The 19142-nt window shown below is 47.2% G+C and overlaps 1 protein-coding gene across 1 annotated transcript in view; it reads left to right on the plus strand.

Moving 5' to 3' along the window:
* Nucleotides 1-2416: 2416 nt before the first annotated feature.
* The window catches only part of LOC122384347 (anoctamin-7-like), a 44483-nt gene continuing 27757 nt past the window's right edge, over nt 2417-19142 (plus strand). The window contains exons 1-8 of the mRNA XM_043371679.1: nt 2417-2692; nt 3413-3559; nt 14425-14586; nt 15152-15349; nt 15698-15952; nt 16205-16411; nt 16680-16796; nt 17323-17439. Coding sequence (XP_043227614.1) covers nt 3434-3559; nt 14425-14586; nt 15152-15349; nt 15698-15952; nt 16205-16411; nt 16680-16796; nt 17323-17439 — 1182 coding nt within the window. The 5' untranslated portion in view covers nt 2417-2692; nt 3413-3433. The remainder of the gene's footprint in view (nt 2693-3412; nt 3560-14424; nt 14587-15151; nt 15350-15697; nt 15953-16204; nt 16412-16679; nt 16797-17322; nt 17440-19142) is intronic.

Below are 19142 nucleotides of genomic sequence, written 5' to 3' on the forward strand. Positions count from 1 at the left end.
AGAGGCGCTGGATACCATGGCACGCTTCGATACGCAATCCATTCCGCCATCTATGTAAGCTGCCCGTATTTTACCGGTTGCCGGAGCCTCTGGTCGTAAGCATTCTGTCACTATAGCCAATTTGCCTGTGCTGCACCAACGGCACTGTTCCCTTTAACCACTTCACTAGAGGATACAGTACTGTCCTTTCTGTCATACGAGAGACACAGTTCCTTTTAAACTTTTGCTAGTGCCTTCCTAGCTCGTCATATACAGCATTATATAAGGCTCCTTTCGTATCTGGTTCACTGGTGGGTTCTGTGCCCTTCATTTATGTCATACTATGGGCCATCACGTCCTGATGGCGTGGTGACCTCAACAAGCCGATGAGCATGAAATTATTGACGGCGTCCACAGCGCAGGCAAAGGTCAGCCAAACGACCGTGACTTATCCGTAAAAATGTCCCGTTAGTGACCTGGGAGCACCCAGATGGGAAAATACCCTTCTTATTATGGGTAAATGGCAACAAGCTTGGCCTGACGGTGAATGTAAGAGTTCCAAGCTTCTTACTGCTATCCAGTTTGGTGTTGTTTTAGTTATAAGAAAAGGCGGGGCATATGTAACTCACTTCCCTCGGCTGGCGCCTCCAGGGACACATCAATGCACAGGCGGAAGTCTAGATCACTTTGGCAGAACAAACTCTTGTTTTTCGTGCGCATTACACATTGCACAACTTCATGAGCGTCTTGTTGAAAATGTGTACCGTTTTAGGGAAGGGACGAGTTCTTTTCCTCCCTTGAATTCACAATTCCTCAAGGGTCACTGCTGAGGGCGCCGTAGGGGCGCCGTGGGCGGGGGCGCCGCGGAGACCACTGCACCGGGGGCGTCGATCGCTGAGTCGAGTGGCGCCCTGGGACCACTCGTGACCACAATCTCAAGCGCCGCAGGGCTAATGCTATCTGCGGCCACCGCATTCCACTGGCCATCCGGAGATGGCGTCAGGTTAACGGAAGTGGTGAGACGTCCTGGAACAAAGCCAGTCGGCAAAGAATTGGCAGGATCGGATAATAGATAGGCAGGGCTGTCGGCAGACAGCCTGCATACTGATTAAGGCATTCAAGTTTTATTTACGTTCCGATTAAAAGCATTACGCTATTTGGTGTACATTACAGAGTGGGTAAACGGGCGTTTACGGTAAACGACGTCGCCTCAGTGACCTCAGCAGTTCGTGTCCACCTCGTTGGTTTCCGTCTGGACCATGTCATACATCATTCAGGCCAGGTCGATAGCGGACTGGCGGAGGGGTCACCTCGCGGCAGCCTGGAGCATGAGTGGGCGGTAAACACACACACCAGCGCGTACCTAACGGTATCCTCCCCTCCCTCCTGTGTGCACCTCCGACATATTAAAGGTCACCGTCCCGTCCTTGTGAGCCATGCGTGTCGAGAGGGCGGTTCTGAGGAGCTCCCCACAGCTCGTTTGGCTCACAGCGGGCGTCTGGACCGGTCATAAAACGCCGGCCTGTCGTCGACACTGAGCTTTGACGCACTGCGGACTAAATGACCTCCGGGCAGCACGCCTGAACGTCGGAAAGAAGCGACGGTGCCGAATGAGATACCTACACCAAGGATAAGAAGCACATGGTTGTGCTTCTTGAAGTGCGAAACGAGAGCAATCAACATATCACCGGAAAATCCAGAAATAACTGTTAAGAATGAAGGAAAACATTTAACAATAAAACTCGCACGTGGAAACAGACTGCAGAGTTACCTCAGCGAATTTCTAGCCAAAGTCATCTAGCGGTGAGAATCGCAACTTGGGTAGTTCAATCAATCCAAGTTTTATACATTCATCACATTTCATTTCCATTCTTTTATTTAGTTATGTATTATGCAGAAGTGGAACATCCTAGCATGGAACTTAATCATCTCCTTCATCCGTCCCAGGGTGGGATCTCCAGTAGGCCAACGATTCCCACCAAATTCTTTATGTTGAAGCTCTAGACAGATCTTGACCCAACTCGTGGTTTTAAATCCCAGCTTTTGATTTAGGGAAAAAAACATCTATATATCGCGTTTTTTATGTAAGCAATGAGGATTTCAACTGTTTGGCAGCTTGAAACAACTCAGCCTGAAATAAGTTAGTTGTGTTTTGGGTTCTTTGTTTGCGCCCTTCGTATTTGGTTAAGGCATTTACAAATTTATTTTAGGTCTAAGAATTTAAGGGCCCACTTTCCTTCGCTATGCTTGATGTTTCCAAAAGAGATTTGGCATGGATTCATAAAACAACGTTGGTGAAAAAGGATGTTCCGGAATAGCGGTGCATATATACATTGTGTGTTGTCATAACAACCTCCATTTTCCTTTGCAAATCTCCCGGCACCTTTCAGTTTTACCTGTTGACATTTATTGCGCGTTTGTCACATTTGTGATCGTCAAAGGAATTTTGAGTAGACTGTGCTTTCTTTTTCGCTTTAGGATATGAAACTGGTGCTTATGGCGGTTGAACTTTGCAGTTTAATGCATTTAAATAGCTTTATTACTAAATGTGCCATTAATGGGGAAAAATACAGCAACGATGTGCGTTTGAATGACGCAGTGATGGAGAAAAGAGTCAGGATGCTAACGTCCACAGGGCAGCCAAGATATCATATCTCTGCTGCTATCCTCTGCATAAGTTTTATTAAGAAGTCGGATTATATGTAACATACAGGTAATTTGCTACGACACACGCACACTGCACAGACTGCACAGTTCCCACACCAGATATACGTACTTCCATTGTAATTTTGTTCTGATTTTTAAACCATTTCGTGCCTTTGCTCGCCTACCTACAAAGCCGCATTATTCTATGTAAATCAAGCTGAGCCAATACACCTCCTTATTCATTTTAATTTTCAAGGTGTGCCGTCTGTCAGCTTAAGGCAGCCAGCCTTGTTATTAGGGTGATGCATTATTACTGTGGGATAAGCTATCGCAGAGGATGATTATGATCATTTATCACATCGATTCAGAAGGTTATCAACAATCTCATGATCTACTTTTCATCTTTGCCTCAATCACCCATTTCATCATCCCTTTACGTAATTCATCAATCCCTAGCCCATTATGCCCCGTGATGAGAGTTTTGATTGGTTCCTGCACCGGTGCATAACCGATTATTTGACCTTAGCAGAGTCATGAGTCGTACAAAACATTAGAGAAGTTTAAAATTGACTCTATACTTTTCCGAAAAGCTAGGCATTTTCCTCTGCAGGTATGTTTATTGTTCACTACTTAGTGTCCGGTGTCCGCTCAAAGAGCCATAGCATATCATTTCAGACAGACATTATAACCGTTTAATGTCACAGCGAAAAGTATAACTGCTTAATTCAATCGATTGATAGATTCATGCTGGGATGCGTTCAACATTGCCTGTGTCCTGTCACTTCAGGTGTGCTAGCACCGAGACGTCATGAGCCGTTCAGAGAAATACGAACTGGGCGCGGTCGACTCCAAGACCAAGAAGAAAAAGTACGGCTCACTGGACCAGGGTGTGAGCTCTTCGCTAACGCACATCATCACCAATGACTCGCTCGAGGTAAGGCCCATAGCGGTCGCATGATGCTGCAGACTGCTTTACGTACATATGTAAGTAAAAATAATAAGGCTGTCATATGCGTGCGCCAATCAAAAGAGTGAGCTTTCTGGAAGACCAGATATTAAATACGCCAATCAGCCGACAGATATGCAGTGTCTCTATTGAATAAAGACCGTGGGTTGTGGTTGACTGACAGAATGTCGAGCTACACCGAAGTGTCAACTTCGGCTGTCCGTGCCCTGAAGTCTATCCTGAACTGTCCAACTGACCACATGCCAAACTTCAAGCTTTAATTACCATTCGCAGCGTGCTTCCACAAGTGTTTCTTAGTGAGGCGACTGAAGAAGCCCAGCTGTGCGCATGACTGCCGTCTGCCCTGCCCCTAGTGGAAACGTAGGGTGTTCATCAATATTTGGCTGTGGCTGAAAAAAAAACATTGCGTCCAAGAAAACAATATATTAGTGACGTTTCGATTTGACTGCATTTTACTAAAGCTGATGCTTTGACATTCGAATCATCACTGGATTAAGCACGTTCCTTTGATCAACTATCGATTGTTGAACTGTTTCTTGAATATTTTTTTCTTTCTTATGCATTTTTTTAACTTTCGTTCATTTAATGAGCCGGCAGGGTTTGTCGAAGTTCAAGTCACCCATTCACTTCAAGTTAAGAGCAATGCTCTAGGACAGAGCATTGAGTTCCATTTCTCTCAGTGCTGGGAAATCGTTCCTTTCATAGACAAATCCAGCTGAATTGCCTTGTGTCAGCAAGCAATACGCTGAACTCCGACAGCTCTCCCCACCGACACAATGAAGTAGTGTAGTGAAGCCAATAAGCATGCGGCAGATATGGCACAGCAGTGCACGATGGCAAACAATGTTATATAAATGAGGATCACCGCATGAGTTTTACAAAAGTTTAAGCGTAAAATAAACAACGTATGCATTTAATAAATGTTGCCGCCTTACTAATCCGAGCATATATGGAGCTACGGAAGTCTTTGGTAAATTTGTATGTACTTTTGCAGCATGAAAATAGCATCTGCATTGAATAACGCTCTCAGTAGCTTCACAATGAATCATTCGCTATGACCTGACAGCACGGGGCCCATCCCACTGAAGACTGTCGTAGGAAGTGGTGGTTGGATGAGTGGCCCGCCACGCAGCTGTTGTTCACTCTAGGACACAGAAGGTGCACAAGTGTTCGGTCCGGACCGGACCAAACTGAGCCGACCGACCGCGGCACCGGCCTGGGACATGCTGTGATGGACATGTGGCGCCCGCCCGAGCCTCCCCCAGACACTGGGAGCCACAGATACGTCGTGTTTGGACGGCAAATGTCACAGATATTGACGTCCAACAGGTGTGGGATCTTGTGGTGGTTGTTTGCTTGTCATATGTGATATTGGGATACGTTGAAGTATCTGTGTTGCAACTTGCAAATGGGATGCTCCTTCAATACTTGCACTCTATACGTATTTCTTACCTATATGTAACATATTATCATGTACCTGGAAATTTGTTCACATAGTACATATTCTATTTCATATATGTATGACATTAACGAGCAAAATGTAACATTGTAACAAGCTCGTCGACGATGACATGCATATTTTTCACTACAGCTGCATTTAACTTCTTTCCATAATCTGGTCTGGTCAGCTGGCACTCAGGCTTATTTACCGTCAGCGATTGCATACTCACCCCGGTGGAGGCCGAGTCCAATGGGTCGTCAATCGGGGGTCACTTGGACCTCCGCCTGGCCGAGCGGTGTTGAGAACCGGTCTACTCACGGGATACTGCGGTAATAGCTCCCGCTCAAGACGGGTCCTGGCGACTACCGAGCTTGGCACTGGCTAAAATCTAGCTGTAAGGGAATGGCAGATTGAGTCTGCGAAAAGGGATAAAATCAAACTCAGTAGCATTGACCGTTTCCTAAATGAACTGTAAATTAATACCCAGAATAGCTTTTGCGTTGTCTGTAATCATACTCTCCTGAACTAACTGTAAGTTAATTCAGACACCTATCTACTTGTATGTGCGTGAGCATGATAAGGTGTATGCCAGTATGTGTGTGTGTGCGTCCGGTGCCGTGTGCAGCATTGATCGCACCACTATTCCAGTCAGGGTCCAGAGCTGGCCTGGACGGACGCAGCCACCACCTGTATCGAACCAATCCCTCCCACCTGCAAAAACAGACATGGCTCGTCAATATTATATTCCCGAGATCACGAGCACATTTTTGTCAGGGCAAGCTCATGGGAGGCATATAGATACCAGTATAACGCCTTTTGGGGCGACTAACGGAGCGAGCGAGGCATATTTACGTCTGGACAACGAGTTGCGTTGGAGAGGCCGGAAATAGTGGCGATTTCAGGACCGCAAGAATGGACCGTCATTGGAATGATTCTTTTTTAAACCGTGCACTGTTTTCGGCCGGAATTTAATAGTTACTACAAAATATTTTGTAATTACGTTTTCACCAAGAACGAATGCCATCAGGGCTAAATTTTTAATACATTTTGTCAAGAAGGATATAGTGCTGTTATATTGCAGTTTTAGCGCGTTTGTTACAAAATATGAAGCGAATAAGCGTCAGTTGTAATTCATCAACAGTGCCAGAAGTGAACTTGAGGGAAAGCTATGCTAATTTGAATTGCTCTTGTCCATCCACTAAAATTTATCAAATATTTTGCTTTGTGTATTCCAAAAGGAGAGGGAACTATTTCATTTGTGCCTTCATGTCAGAATTGAAGGTGGATCATTAAATTTTCAACGCAGTTTACAAACAAGCATTTGGTCTTTCTCGTTTATAAGCAGTGGCTAAGAAAAGGTTGATCAATCCTGAAGTTCATTCATCGTACCTCAACTTGGCAGCAAGATCCCCCAAGGACAAAGGATATATTGTATACATGTCCTGTAAATCAAAACAAACAAGCATTTGGTCTTTCTCGTATATAAGCAGTGGCTAAGAAAAGGTTGATCAATCCTGAAGTTCAGTCATCATACCTCAACTTGGCAGCAAGATCCCCCTAGGACAGAGGATATATTGTAAACCTGTCCTGTTAATCAAAACATTTTGTGCCTTCAAAGGCAATTAAGTTATCTGTGGTGTGTTCGGAGTTAGGCTATATGGCCGTTTTTGTTGTATGTTTATGTGGAGATTGAATATAACTGTGACCCTGTGCTTGTTTGTATACTTACGGTCAAACAGGGAACAGCACATTCACATAACATACTCTACTCACCTAGCACCTAACTCATAGCTGTACCCTGCAGGATCTGTACTTGTTCATGTCTCGAGCATTAACAAAGCACTTAAGTAGCTTAGTAATCATTTCCCACATTTTCTGAGCATCTAACATGGCATACAGCAGTGCAGAGCAGCTTCAGAGAAGAAACACTTTAAATGCACAGACTCACACCAGCCACCCAATGAGCCAGTTCCTCAGTTGACTGTTTCCCTGGGCACAGCTTGGCAATGTGAGCTAACTTTTGGCAAGTTGAAGGTTAGCAGGTAAGATTGAGTTAGGGTGAGTACCTACCTATAACTGGGTGCTACTGCCATGCAGGTCTTGGGTAGGATGCAAATATGTGTGATGATTGAGGTTAGGTCAGCCGTCGGGTTAGTCAGGTTCAGGTATGCTCATTGCTCAGGTCACATTTTTATGGACATTTGGCAAATTAAAAAACTAACAATCTGATCTAAGCTAACCCGACTAAACATACACAACTGTCAACTACTGACTATAGGAACTGAGCACCTACCTACTTGTGCCTACATCTCATACCATGTCAAAGTAGAGTTCCTTGGTGGAAGAAGATTACCCTCAGTACTTTTTATTCCAGCCCTGTGAAGAAACCTAATACTTCTAAGCTCTGAGTCATTGCTGGCCATCCACAGGAAGAAACGCTGAGACTGAGAGCTTTGCCATTGTATATTGGACCAATAATGACTATTACGAATGACTATGAACACATAATATGATCACATCATTGCATGTATTGTCACATTGACAATTTTACTACAATCCTTTTTTAAAGAAATACAGTGATGATGATTAACATCAAAATCAACATAAAGTGGATTTAGTGATCCAAGCTTTCTCCTCCAGTAGCAATGGAATGATTGCATGTTTCATTTGCCAGACACTGAGTACCGATGCACATTACAATCTGCATAGCATCTAAATATAGTAAGCATAGTAAAACTGCCCAAGTCCATTCATTCTAGATTTTAACTTGATAGTTAGCACTAATTTATCTTGCTGCTGTAAGTTACCATTCATTATTCATACCAATACATCAATATGCGCTCATCAGTCAACATTTTCTGGCATGATCCTGCTCAGCGTGCTCTTCAGTATTGCTCCAAGGTCTGCAATATTATAGCTTGTTTTTGGACAATAAGCTCTTTTAATTTTACTTTTTCTTGCTTATATATGAGCCCGATCAACTTGCGTTTATCAACCAAAATTTCACAACTTGTTCAACTTGATATTGATATTGCTCAGTAGTCAGGACCTCTGTCAGCCTCCTGGATACTTCAGATTGTTTTCAGTCAACATGCTTCTTAAATATGATATAAGTCAATCTCAAGGGATTCAAAACATCCAACAAAACGACGTACAAAAACTGGCCTTGGAACAGAGCCAGGTTGTGTGCTCCATTTGTTTGTTTACAACAAGGTTTACAATGATTGTAGTGCTGGTGTATTTTTAGGACTCTGAACGTCGGCTTATAAAAAATGAAACGTTTTTACAAAAGTTGTAAGGCGAGTAATATTTATCTGAAAGAACTAAAATATTCAAAAGCCAAACACTATGAAATACATGAATCGGAACGAAAAAGTAACCCAAAAATCCAGCCTAATCACCGGCTCCTAAAACTGCAACACAATCAGCACTTTTCCCCGCAACTCGTTGTCCAGACGTAAATATGCGCGAGCGAGAGGGTGGGCCTTGCACGTGCGAAATTGCGAGGGGGTACCTCCAACTGACTTGTGCACGGCACCCTACTAACCGGTCTCTAGCGATGTGCCAAATTTGGGCACAATTGGCCCAGCCGTTCTCGAGATCTGGAAGCGGCACCCTGCACGTGCGCACGTGCAAAATGGGTCCCAACTGACTTGTGCACGGCACCCTACTAACCGGTCCCTAACTGTGTACCAAATTTGAGCGCAATCGGTCGAGCCGTTCTCGAGATCTGGAAACGACCCCTGCACGTGCGCACGTGCAGCAGCGCCCCAACTCTGGCACATGGATATGCAGTGCCTAGTGGGTGCCTACCTACATGCCAACTTTCAGCGCAATCGGCCAAGTAGTTACCGAGATATTGCAACAATTACAAAACGGACACCTCTTCGTTTTGCACGTGGCACGTGCATAAGGGGTCACCCACGTGCATCAGGAATAGTCCAATACTTGGTAGAAGGAATGAAGCTACCCTACAAAAATTACCGCGTGTAAATCGGTCAAGTGGTTGCTGAGATATAAGCCTCGCAAAAGCGTGACCACGGCCGGCCGGCCGGCCGGCCGGCCGCTCATACTCAGAAATTTCCGTTAATCTAAGGAAAGACTACGCTCGCTTCGCTCGCTCCGTAATAAAGATATCTAATAGTTGCAGTGACGAACTGATGTATGCACGAGTTAGAGATAGGACACAGTCAACGAACGAGGATGGAATGTCAGCACAACGTTCTGCTTTATGATGGCTGGTTTCCTTTGGAATGCATTACAATCAGTCAGTTTTATGGTGCTTACAAAGTCAGGTATTTTGTTGGCTAAATTATTCATTACAGCCATAAGCGTCGCCACGGGGGGGCAAGCGGGGCAGCTTGCCCCCCCCAACCTCGGACCGGGCACCCCCTGAGATCGATACAGATCCGATGAGATTTTGGAGTCGGGAAAAAATGGGGGTACCTTTCTGAGAATGCCTGTGAGGTCAGACTCGGTTGGAGCGTGCAGTTCAAACCAGAGTCTGACTTGCAGTCTCCAAAATCTTCAAGACTCCGAGTCCAGACTCGGAAATGTCAATGCTGTGATTCATTCCATGTTCCTAGTTCGTTCTTTATTACATTTTACAGCTGATTTTCGGAAGTTTTGGAGTGCTGACACAATTTTCGTTCAACGCGTGAAACGAAATCTTCGGGGCCTTTCTCAACTCTCGTCAAATGTCTGCGACAGGCTCAAGTACCGTACAGTCTGTCTTAAAAGTACCGCGCAAAGTGACGGTGGATCCATCAAGCCTGACCGAGGAAGGGCCTGCTATAATTCGAAAGTGACCGAACCAATTGACCTGGGGAATGCACGAGGATGTCAATTGCTTCGGTGAATCAAATTATAGCAGGCCCTTCCTCGGTCAGGCTTGATGGATCCACCGTCACTTTGCGCGGTACTTTTAAGTACAAGTGTCGCAGGGCTCATGAGCTTGCCTTACACAAAGGCTCCTAAGGAGCTCCACTGAGCCCTAAAGAAGCTTTCAGAGGGCCCAAACCGGCCTTTGAAAGTCCCACTGGTGTCCATGTTCTCTGAGGGCCCATACAGGGATCTTTGAGCCTTCGAACATTTCTGAGAACCTTAACTGGCCTCTGATAGTTCAGCCAAACTTTTGAGGCGACAGACTTTGCTAAATCCAAGCCGGCATCTGAGGGTCACAGCTCACGTGCCCCTCTGAGGTCCGCAACACATGTTTATTATGTCTCTTCATAGGGTCCTTAGGGATTCGACACAGACCCCAAGGGTTCACACTGTTATCCGAGGGCTCCAGGCTCACCCTGGGCCTAGTCTCTTAGCGCCCGCCGCCGACACTGGCCCCTGAGGGCCCCACCTTGGGCTCGGAAAGCCCTAAAGCACCACGTACACGTAAATATTTGAGGTGACCCACGCCGATCTCCGGGATCCTAAGCATGCTTCTGAGAGTCAGCACTGACCCTGAGTGGCCTGAAATGGCCTGGAAGTCCCAAACCTATCTCTAAGGGATCCCTTGTCGCTATGCCGTGCGTAACTTTTGGTTCCGTTTAACAGTTTTTGTTCGCGTTTGCAACGCTTCCCTTCACACGAAAAACGAGAAACTTTTGTTCACACTCGAGTGAACAAAACACTTCCTCTCGCTGGAACAAAGATGATTTACTTCCGATTCACACTTCCGACATTCACTCTCCGCCGAATGCCCGACTTAGCTACGATCGGCGGCTGGGATAAGTCCTATACAGTATACATTTCACGTAAAACCTCTGCATGCATGCGTGAATGAAGGTTTTAGCAGGGTGATCCGATTAAATGGAGCGTTTTTCACCTTTTTCTGGGTAATGATCATGAGCGTCGAGCGTCTGCACATGGGCCCTCTGCAGTGCCTCGGCAATCGCAGCCACTATATACTATGATTCTACCAGTCGTTATTGTCATGAAATTTCAAAATTTCGAATTTTTCTGTAAAAAAAAAAAATTACATGTCATAGCTAGAAAGCAACCTTTACCTATCGCCATCGGATTCCTCGCATAATTGCGCGTCGAATGATATGTAAAACGAGTGAGTAAAGACTGGGGAAAGGCAAATTTTAACACAAAAGTTGATTTTGCCCCCCCCAACCGAAAATCTCTGGCGACGCCTATGATTACAGCACTCCTTGTGACAAAGTGAGATTACTTGCTTCTGTTATTTTAGACATACCATACAAATATGCAACTTTGCCTCGTAGTTAAGCTGACTTCGATTGTTGTTCACAGTCACCCTGAAACCTAAACCTTGCTTATGCTTGTATAAAATATCTACAATATAATTGTAGATATTTTGGGCTAGTATATTTCAGGGCCTATTTTAAGACAATTGGACTGGGGTGGCCAGGCAGTGGTGGCGCCCCTGTCTCTTGTGTTGGCGCCCCCCCCCCCCCACCGAAATACTGCTGTGCGCAGCATTTCGATGGGGGGGGGGGGCGTCGCAATCGAGTCTCAGAATCTTTTCTTTGTGACGGTAGTACGTAAGGACTAACGTTTCGGGAAAGTGTCTGGAGGCCTTTGTTGGCATAGTTTTTTTTTTCTAACATAGCCCTTTCGGGCGATGCATGGAAAGAATTAAGCCAAAAGTCGGCTGTGCATGGTGCAACCCCCTTTCGTCAGAGAACTTTTACTGCTTATGCCGATGGCCCTCAAATCCCCCCCCCCCCCCCGATCCGTCCATGATAAACACCTTCCCATACCAAGCAGCCGGCGTCACTCGAGGTCACTTTATCTTGAAATTTCGATATCGATGACCTAAGGTCAGGTCAATTTTTCGACCTCTCCATTAGGTATAAGTCAATGGGAGAAAATTGAAAAGCGCCTCTTTTAGACGAACGCCATTCTAAACATTTTCAAACACTAAATTACGAGTTAACATGACACGCTGAACCAGAAAATGGCACCCGTGACCCCTCGTTATGCCCCCGAGGTCATATCAGGTCACGAATGGTATCTAACAGTTTTTCGCTAATAGCTTCTGATAGAGGCAAGCTAGAGCGATGAAAACGCCTTAGATGTGTTCGGCTCGACGTTGCGGATCGACTGATATGCAGCACGACCTTTTCCGTTCAGGTCATTACCTTGACCTGTAGTCAAATTTTCAAGTTGACCTTTCAAGGTCAAATTATAGTTCATTCGACGCGTCTAGACGAGAGGAACACCATGCTGGCAAAAATACTGTCGTGTCTCTCTTGAGTCAAAAGTTATTGAAGAAAACGAAGTTTTTGCACTCTGGAGGCTAAACCGTTGACCTGAGGTCAAACCTGAGAACATTATTCAGAAAGCCCTGTAAAAGAGCTATCGATTGCGCTTTTCCGCGGCGCTGTAGCTCTATTGGTTCCCGAGTTGTCCGTCGGCAGTTTCGAAAAATGTTGAAATAACAAAATTTGACCTTTGATGACCTTTGGTGACCTGACCTTTGACCTGACCTAAAAAAATAACAAGTGGGTATTTTCGTCATGGTTTTTGACGTCCTTTCGGATGCCGCTTACCGCGTGTCGCTACTTGGCCCAGGAGCCGACTTAGAAGGGGGGTGTTCAAATCCCCGCCCCCCCCCCCCCAGCAGGGCGTGGAAATCCAGGACCCCCAGTGGGGCGCGGGTTAAACCGCCGCCCGCCAGATTTTTCTCTTGGAAATACCCTCGTCAGAAGCAATGCGTGCACGTGCGTTTGAAAATCCATTGTTGATCACACGGCCTGTCTCATAGCCACATGACAAATTTAATTTTGCGGCCGATACTGATAGGGCTCCCAAAGGTGCAGTTGGCGCCCCAGTAGTGGTGTGGCGCCCCAATCGTGTCTGGGCGCCCGAATGTTGATAGGGCTCTTCAGTCGTGGTAGGCGCCCAAGTGCTGGTAGGGCGCCCCATTGCCGGTAGTGTGTCCCAATCGAATTAGAGAGTCCCATAGCTCAGTTGGTAGAGCACCGGACTCCCGGTAGTGAGAGCCCGGGTTCGAGTCGCTCCGGTGCTCGATATTTGAGACTCCTGACGGGGATGGTCTGCGGTTGGTGGGAGCAGCCGCAGCCAGTTGAAGTCAGTTGAGTGGGACAGGTTGTGTCCGGCTTTGAAGGGCACGTTAAACTTAGGCATCTAAATTATTCCGTTACCCGGAATTGCGCGATCAGACGGTAGGGGTCGGGGTCTACGCAACAAGCTCTGCTTAGCGTGGGCTCCGGCTCTGTCAATCCGTCCATTCAAACATTCAAGCTAAATTTATAAAAAAAAAGTAGGGCGCCACAGTTGCGGCAGGGCGCCCCCAGTAGTGAGAGGGCATCCCATTGGTGGTGGTGGCGCCTCAGTGAGCCCTTTTCCCCCTGTCAAGCTGAGTTCGCCCCAAGAATGTGTCGCCTCCGTGATTGTCGGCAGCCAATATCTGTGGGCAGACTTTTGGGCTGTTTTGCACTGGGGTGGCAAAGCAAGACGACTGGGGTGGAAGACCGCACCACTGGGGTGGGTTTTGCCACCCCAGTTAACATGTTAAAATAGGCCCTGGTATATTTGTTGAACGTCATAATATATGATACGTAAAGATTGATAGTAATGTGTACATAAATATTCGTTTACCTACTGCTTAAAGAAGCAATCTTATCTTTTAAATGCCTTACATTTGCTCGAAATAATCGAATAAAATTCATTTTAAGCCCCATGCTTTATGAGTTATATGTTAATTTTATACATGAGTTTGCACCCCTGGCTGAATTGCCTGAAATACGAACGATGTGCAGCTTCTCATATCTCATAAATGTGTCATGATTACGAACAAATGTGTGATTGGAGAGAAAGTGTTCTAACAATATTCATGGTGTTCTGCAGTGCAAGATTTAGGCAAGTATTTCCATTTATGCTCGAAAATTACAAATGCTTTGGCCAGTTTTAGGCCAGAATGAAACTAAGGTAACCAGATGTCATCAAGCCTTTACTGATTGTTACATACTGAAAACTTTGATGTTTTCGACGGATCTGCTCATTGCTTCTTTTCTAACACAACCATCATAGCAAAGTGACAATTAATGGTTGTTAGTCAAGTATCCTTCCTAAAATGTCGTCAGTTTTCACCTGAAAGAAACCCTTTGCTATTCAAACACTCCCAGTATGGTAAGGTCATGAAGTATTAACAGCCTAGCTTGCGTGGTTACTTCGTTACGCGTGTAACCATGTGCACCATAACTCACACCGGAAAAGAGGCCATGACGGCGTCAGCAGGCATCCGGTCAGGAAACGAGAGAGACCACGCGACCGGGCCGTATAGCCGCGGAGGGGGGCGGCCTGCCCTCCGGGCGCGTCAGGCCGCTCCGTGCGTGCAGTGCACGTATCGGACCGGCCGTCGCTCACGGCGGACCTCTTTATGTGAGCAGCTGTCCGTTCCCAGGCGGTGCCCGATGACGGGACCACAGAGCAGACTAGCCTGCTGGAGCCGCAGCCGGGCACCAGCGCCTCCAGCTACGCGCAGAACGTGCTGCAGAACGTCTCTGAGCTCGGCCTGGCCCCAGACGGCGCGGCGCCCTCCTTTGAAGCCGTCACTATCACCATGGTAACCTTTCCATCCTGCCAGACCCATTCATTTCACACTGTCATCTCCGACAGAGCTGCGTTTTGTTTCAGTCAGTTTCGAGAAATGAGGTGCCGCTTTTTTCATTAAAGCTAACCCTTCAACGTCCTTTCATCTTTCCTTGATAAGACCTAACTCAATAACAGTGCGTTTCTCCTTTGATTTTAGTTCATATCTTTTCTCGGCACCCGATTTGGAGCTTTGCACAGCTGGCCGACTATTGCAGCTAAAACAACTATAAGAAGCTTACTATTTTTTATTGTTATTATTTTGACTGTCTAATATATGTAATGTTCCCATCACGTCTAGCACCGGGTGTTATAACTACGTGATTGATCTGAGCAGTTGCGGTTGACAACAAAGGTGTCTACTCTGATCAAAAGAGAAATAGCTGCATATGGTATTTGAGTGTCTGTCGAAGTAATTTATTCATTTCTTCATCCCATTCAAATATCCTATCCCTATATGCACTTCAACACACGTCCTACCTTCTATCCATCCCACCCATGTTATTCATCCTTTACATCCCAATCCTTTCCATCCCCAGCCGGAGGAGGAGGAAGGACCGGAGGAAGGTGACCAGATGATAGCAGCTGCCGACTCCTCTGACCAAGTTCCTCTCCTGGACCCCTCGCCCTCACCGCTGGATGTCAGGCAGTCCAGCAGCGTTACCCTTAGGAGATCCTCCCTGCTGGTCAGGTCGCTGCGCTCCATCGCCAGCTTTCGGAAGAAGCGGAGGAGTCAGGTGATATTCGTGGGGCAGCGCGAAGTGCGCGTGAGAGATAAAGTGTCTGTTAGAATGACGGACTTTTGAATAGTGGACTTTTCAACTGATAGGTTTTATGGTATTTCAACCGAATTGGTTGGGCTAAGCAAGCAATAATTCGTAAAATAAAACTGTCGTATTTCACCTAAATCACAAACTAATAAGATAAGAGCAATAGCCTTGCCTCATGCTATGTTTTTTTCCTCTCGATGATCCGCGGGATGCCAAATATCAGGGATTACTGCGCCCCTCGCCCAGAGCTGATGTTGAAAGCCTATTGATCTTAGGCAGCTAATCGACCTGATCCTCTTCCATCGCCGCCTTCAGACAGGACTGGAGGGCAGTGTGGAGCAAATGAATCCCGCTGCTGCCGCCGCATCTTCTGCCTCTCAAGATCCTCTCCTGGATACCTCTCAGGAGCCTCTCCTGGGTGCCTCTCAGGATGCTCTCCTGGATACACCTCAGGATCCTCTCCTGAATCCGTCGGCTCTAGCAGTGGAGCGCAACAGCCTCATGCCACAGCCCTCTGGCAGTGCTGTGATTCAGCCTATCCCAGAATTCCGAGGGTACCAACAAGAACAGGTAACGGGACTTTACAATAGCCTCCGTGCTAGCAGACAAGTTATATTTGAATGCCATCTTTGGCAGTCTCGTGCTGTTTTTTAGAGAGAAAAAGAATTAGCCCTTCAGGGTTTCTAATTGTTTAAAAATACAAATGTTGCAGAGGCACAAACCAGCCTGTCAATATAAAATGCCTTTTTCCCATCTCATTCCTTTCCTACATTTTCTTTCGTACAACGCATTTTTCCATCGCGCCTATCGTATCATTCCCAGCCGGAAGAGCAGGGACTTGAAGAGCAGCAGGCGGCCTTCCCCGCTGAGCCGTCACCCTCCCAGGATCCTCTCCAGACCGCCTCCCCGCCTCAGTCTGAGCGGCTCAGCCTGCTGCCCCATCCCTCCAGTAGCTCCTCTTCAAGACGACCTTCGAGAGTCACCAGGTCCTACCAGGCCATCCAGATAATCCGAGATGAGCCGGAACAGGTACATACATGCCGTCGAGCGATTATTTGATTTTACAATATTCAACAGCATTCGCTCATTTTACGAATAATAATAAAAGCGTCCACATACCATTCTTCCCATGTTTATCAAACGTCATTATTCATCCCGTCTCCGTTTCCGCTGTGGCCAATGATAACACTTCGAGGTGATACATTGATCGACGGTAACTTCCTGATAGATTGACTTCGCGTGGCTCTTTCCCTCTTGTGTCCTGCGCCTGCACCTACGTCCTGCGTCCCGCGCGCAGCCGGTGGAGCAGCGAGGCTCCATCACGGGCTGGCTGCAGAGGAAACTCTCCGGACAGCGGCAGGGCAGCGTGGAGGATCTGGCGACGTTCGCCTTCGACCCGGCCAGCAGCGGTGATGTGAGCCCTGCGGACGGCGGCCAGGGCAGGGCAGGGGAGGGCCGCTCGATACCGGTGCCGGGGCCGTGAATTCCGACGCGCCCGTGGCGATGGCACGGTGGACGGTCCCTGGTAGAGGGTGCAGCGCCGCCGCTACCGCCACCGCTACCGCGCTTGTGGAGGGGAGGGTGGGGGTGAGCTGACGCAGCTTTGTACCCGGCTGACAGGCGCTGATAGCTGATGAGAATCGAACCCGACAGTGGCCGGGCACGGCCACACGAACGCAGGCCGTAATGTGTCAGAAAGCTCAGCACGGACTCAGCGTGATTGATTACATTAATTGATAACTTCGAGGCAGAGATTAATTTCTTTATTATTTATATCACCTATTTCACGAACAGTTTCAGACAGAATAGCTGATGTGTTTCGGTTTTGATGTATCCAGCTTATCGTAGATAGGTTTAATGCAAAGCCCAAAGAACCTTCCGATCCCGAACCAGAGTCGACAGGATGGATGGTGTGGTGATACCGTTTCCCGATGCGGCAGCCGGAGGCGGCGATGCTGGCGGCGGCGCAACAGCAGGCCCGGCACAAACCCCTGGCTATGGACGCGTCTCTAACTGGCGCCGAAAGATTCACCGCCCTCCTCACCGCCGATCCTGAGGTAACCGGCGTCCCATCCTCCCACATCGGCGCATCACTGTGGGTAAAGGATGATGTGTGATAGAATTATAGAAATGCAGGTAACGAGTGCGCTGCTCCGTCCCTAAACTATAGAAGATAGCGTCCTAACCCTCATGCCCAATTCTTCCCACTTAGTCTGGGTTGGTTCGCTGAAATAAAAACAAAAGTTTGGTCAAATTTGCACGTTAAAAGTCTTTGTTTTAGGCGTCATCGTTTTCGTCCTTTTCATACTTGAATGACCTTGTGTTCCTCCCTTGAAGATCATTATGATACTTTCTTATAAAGGCATGAACAGACAAGTGATTGCAATCCCTCGATGACGAGCTGACTTTCAGTGAGCCATATTTAACTTTATATGGAGCTCGGCGCGCATTCCTAGATTCGCACGCCCAAACTCAGTTATGCTAATGAACGATAGTTAACTGACCGTAGGTCTACTCCTGAAATTTAGCACAGAGAGCGCTCAACTGATATCCCCATAGGCCGTTATCTTGACCTGTTTTAGACTCCACTTGCATTTGTTCTATAAGTGAGAGCTACTTTTTATGTCAAGTGAGTAACATCGATCAGCATCAACCTGAATATATGGGCTTTATGGGCTTTATATTATATGGGGTTATTACGGAGCGAGCGAAGCGAGCGGAGTCTTTCCTTAGGAAATTTCTAAATTAACTCTCTAAATTAAAAAAAATTAACGGAAATTTCTGAGTACATATGAGCGGCCGGCCGGCCGGCCGGCCGGCCGTGCGGACGCTTTTGCGAGGCTTATATCTCAGCAACCACTTGACCGATTTACACGCGGTAATTTTTGTAGGGTAGTTTCATTCCTTCTACCAAGTATTGGACTATTCCCGATGCATGTGGGTGACCCCTTATGCACGTGCCACGTGCAAAACGAAGAGGTGTCAGTTTTGTAATTGTTGCAATATCTCGGTAACTACTTGGCCGATTGCGCTGAAAGTTGGCATGTAGGTAGGCACCCACTAGGCACTGCATATCCATGTGCCAGAGTTGGGGTGCTGCTGCACGTGCGCACGTGCAGGGGTCGTTTCCAGATCTCGAGAACGGCTGGACCGATGGCGCTCAAATTTGGTACACGGTTAGGGACCAGTTAGTAGGGTGCCGTGCACAAGTCAGTTGGGACCCATTTTGCACGTGCGCACGTGCAGGGTGCCGCTTTCAGATCTTGAGAACGGCTGGGCCGATTGTGCTCAAATTTGGCACATCGCTAGAGACCGGTTAGTAAGGTGCCGTGCACAAGTCAGTTGGAGGTACCCCCTCGAAATTTCACACGTGCAAGGCCCACCCTCTCGCTCGCTCCGTTAGTCGCCCCAAAAGGCGTTATACTGGTAGTATATGGGCTTTTATTTACCTATTTTCATTCCAGATATTCATCTGTGAAAAGTAGCACAGGCATCATATAGATGAAAGCATGGATTAATCGGAAATGCATAGACATGGTTACGTTCGGTCCCGTAGCTCAGTCGGTAGAGCGATGGACTCCGCGTGGTGAGAGCACGCGTTCCCGGTTATAACAGTCCGGGTTCGAAGCGCGACGGGCGCTCGACATTTATGGGCATCCTGACAGGTATGGTTGCGGTTGGTGGCAAGCCGTAGCCAGCCTAAGTCAGTGAGGGGACCGACCGTGCGCGGCTATGTGCGCACGTTAAACTTTGGACTCCA

Source organism: Amphibalanus amphitrite, unplaced genomic scaffold (assembly GCF_019059575.1).
Source record: "Amphibalanus amphitrite isolate SeventyFive unplaced genomic scaffold, NRLGWU_Aamphi_draft 000187F_arrow, whole genome shotgun sequence".
NCBI lineage: Eukaryota > Metazoa > Arthropoda > Thecostraca > Balanomorpha > Balanidae > Amphibalanus > Amphibalanus amphitrite.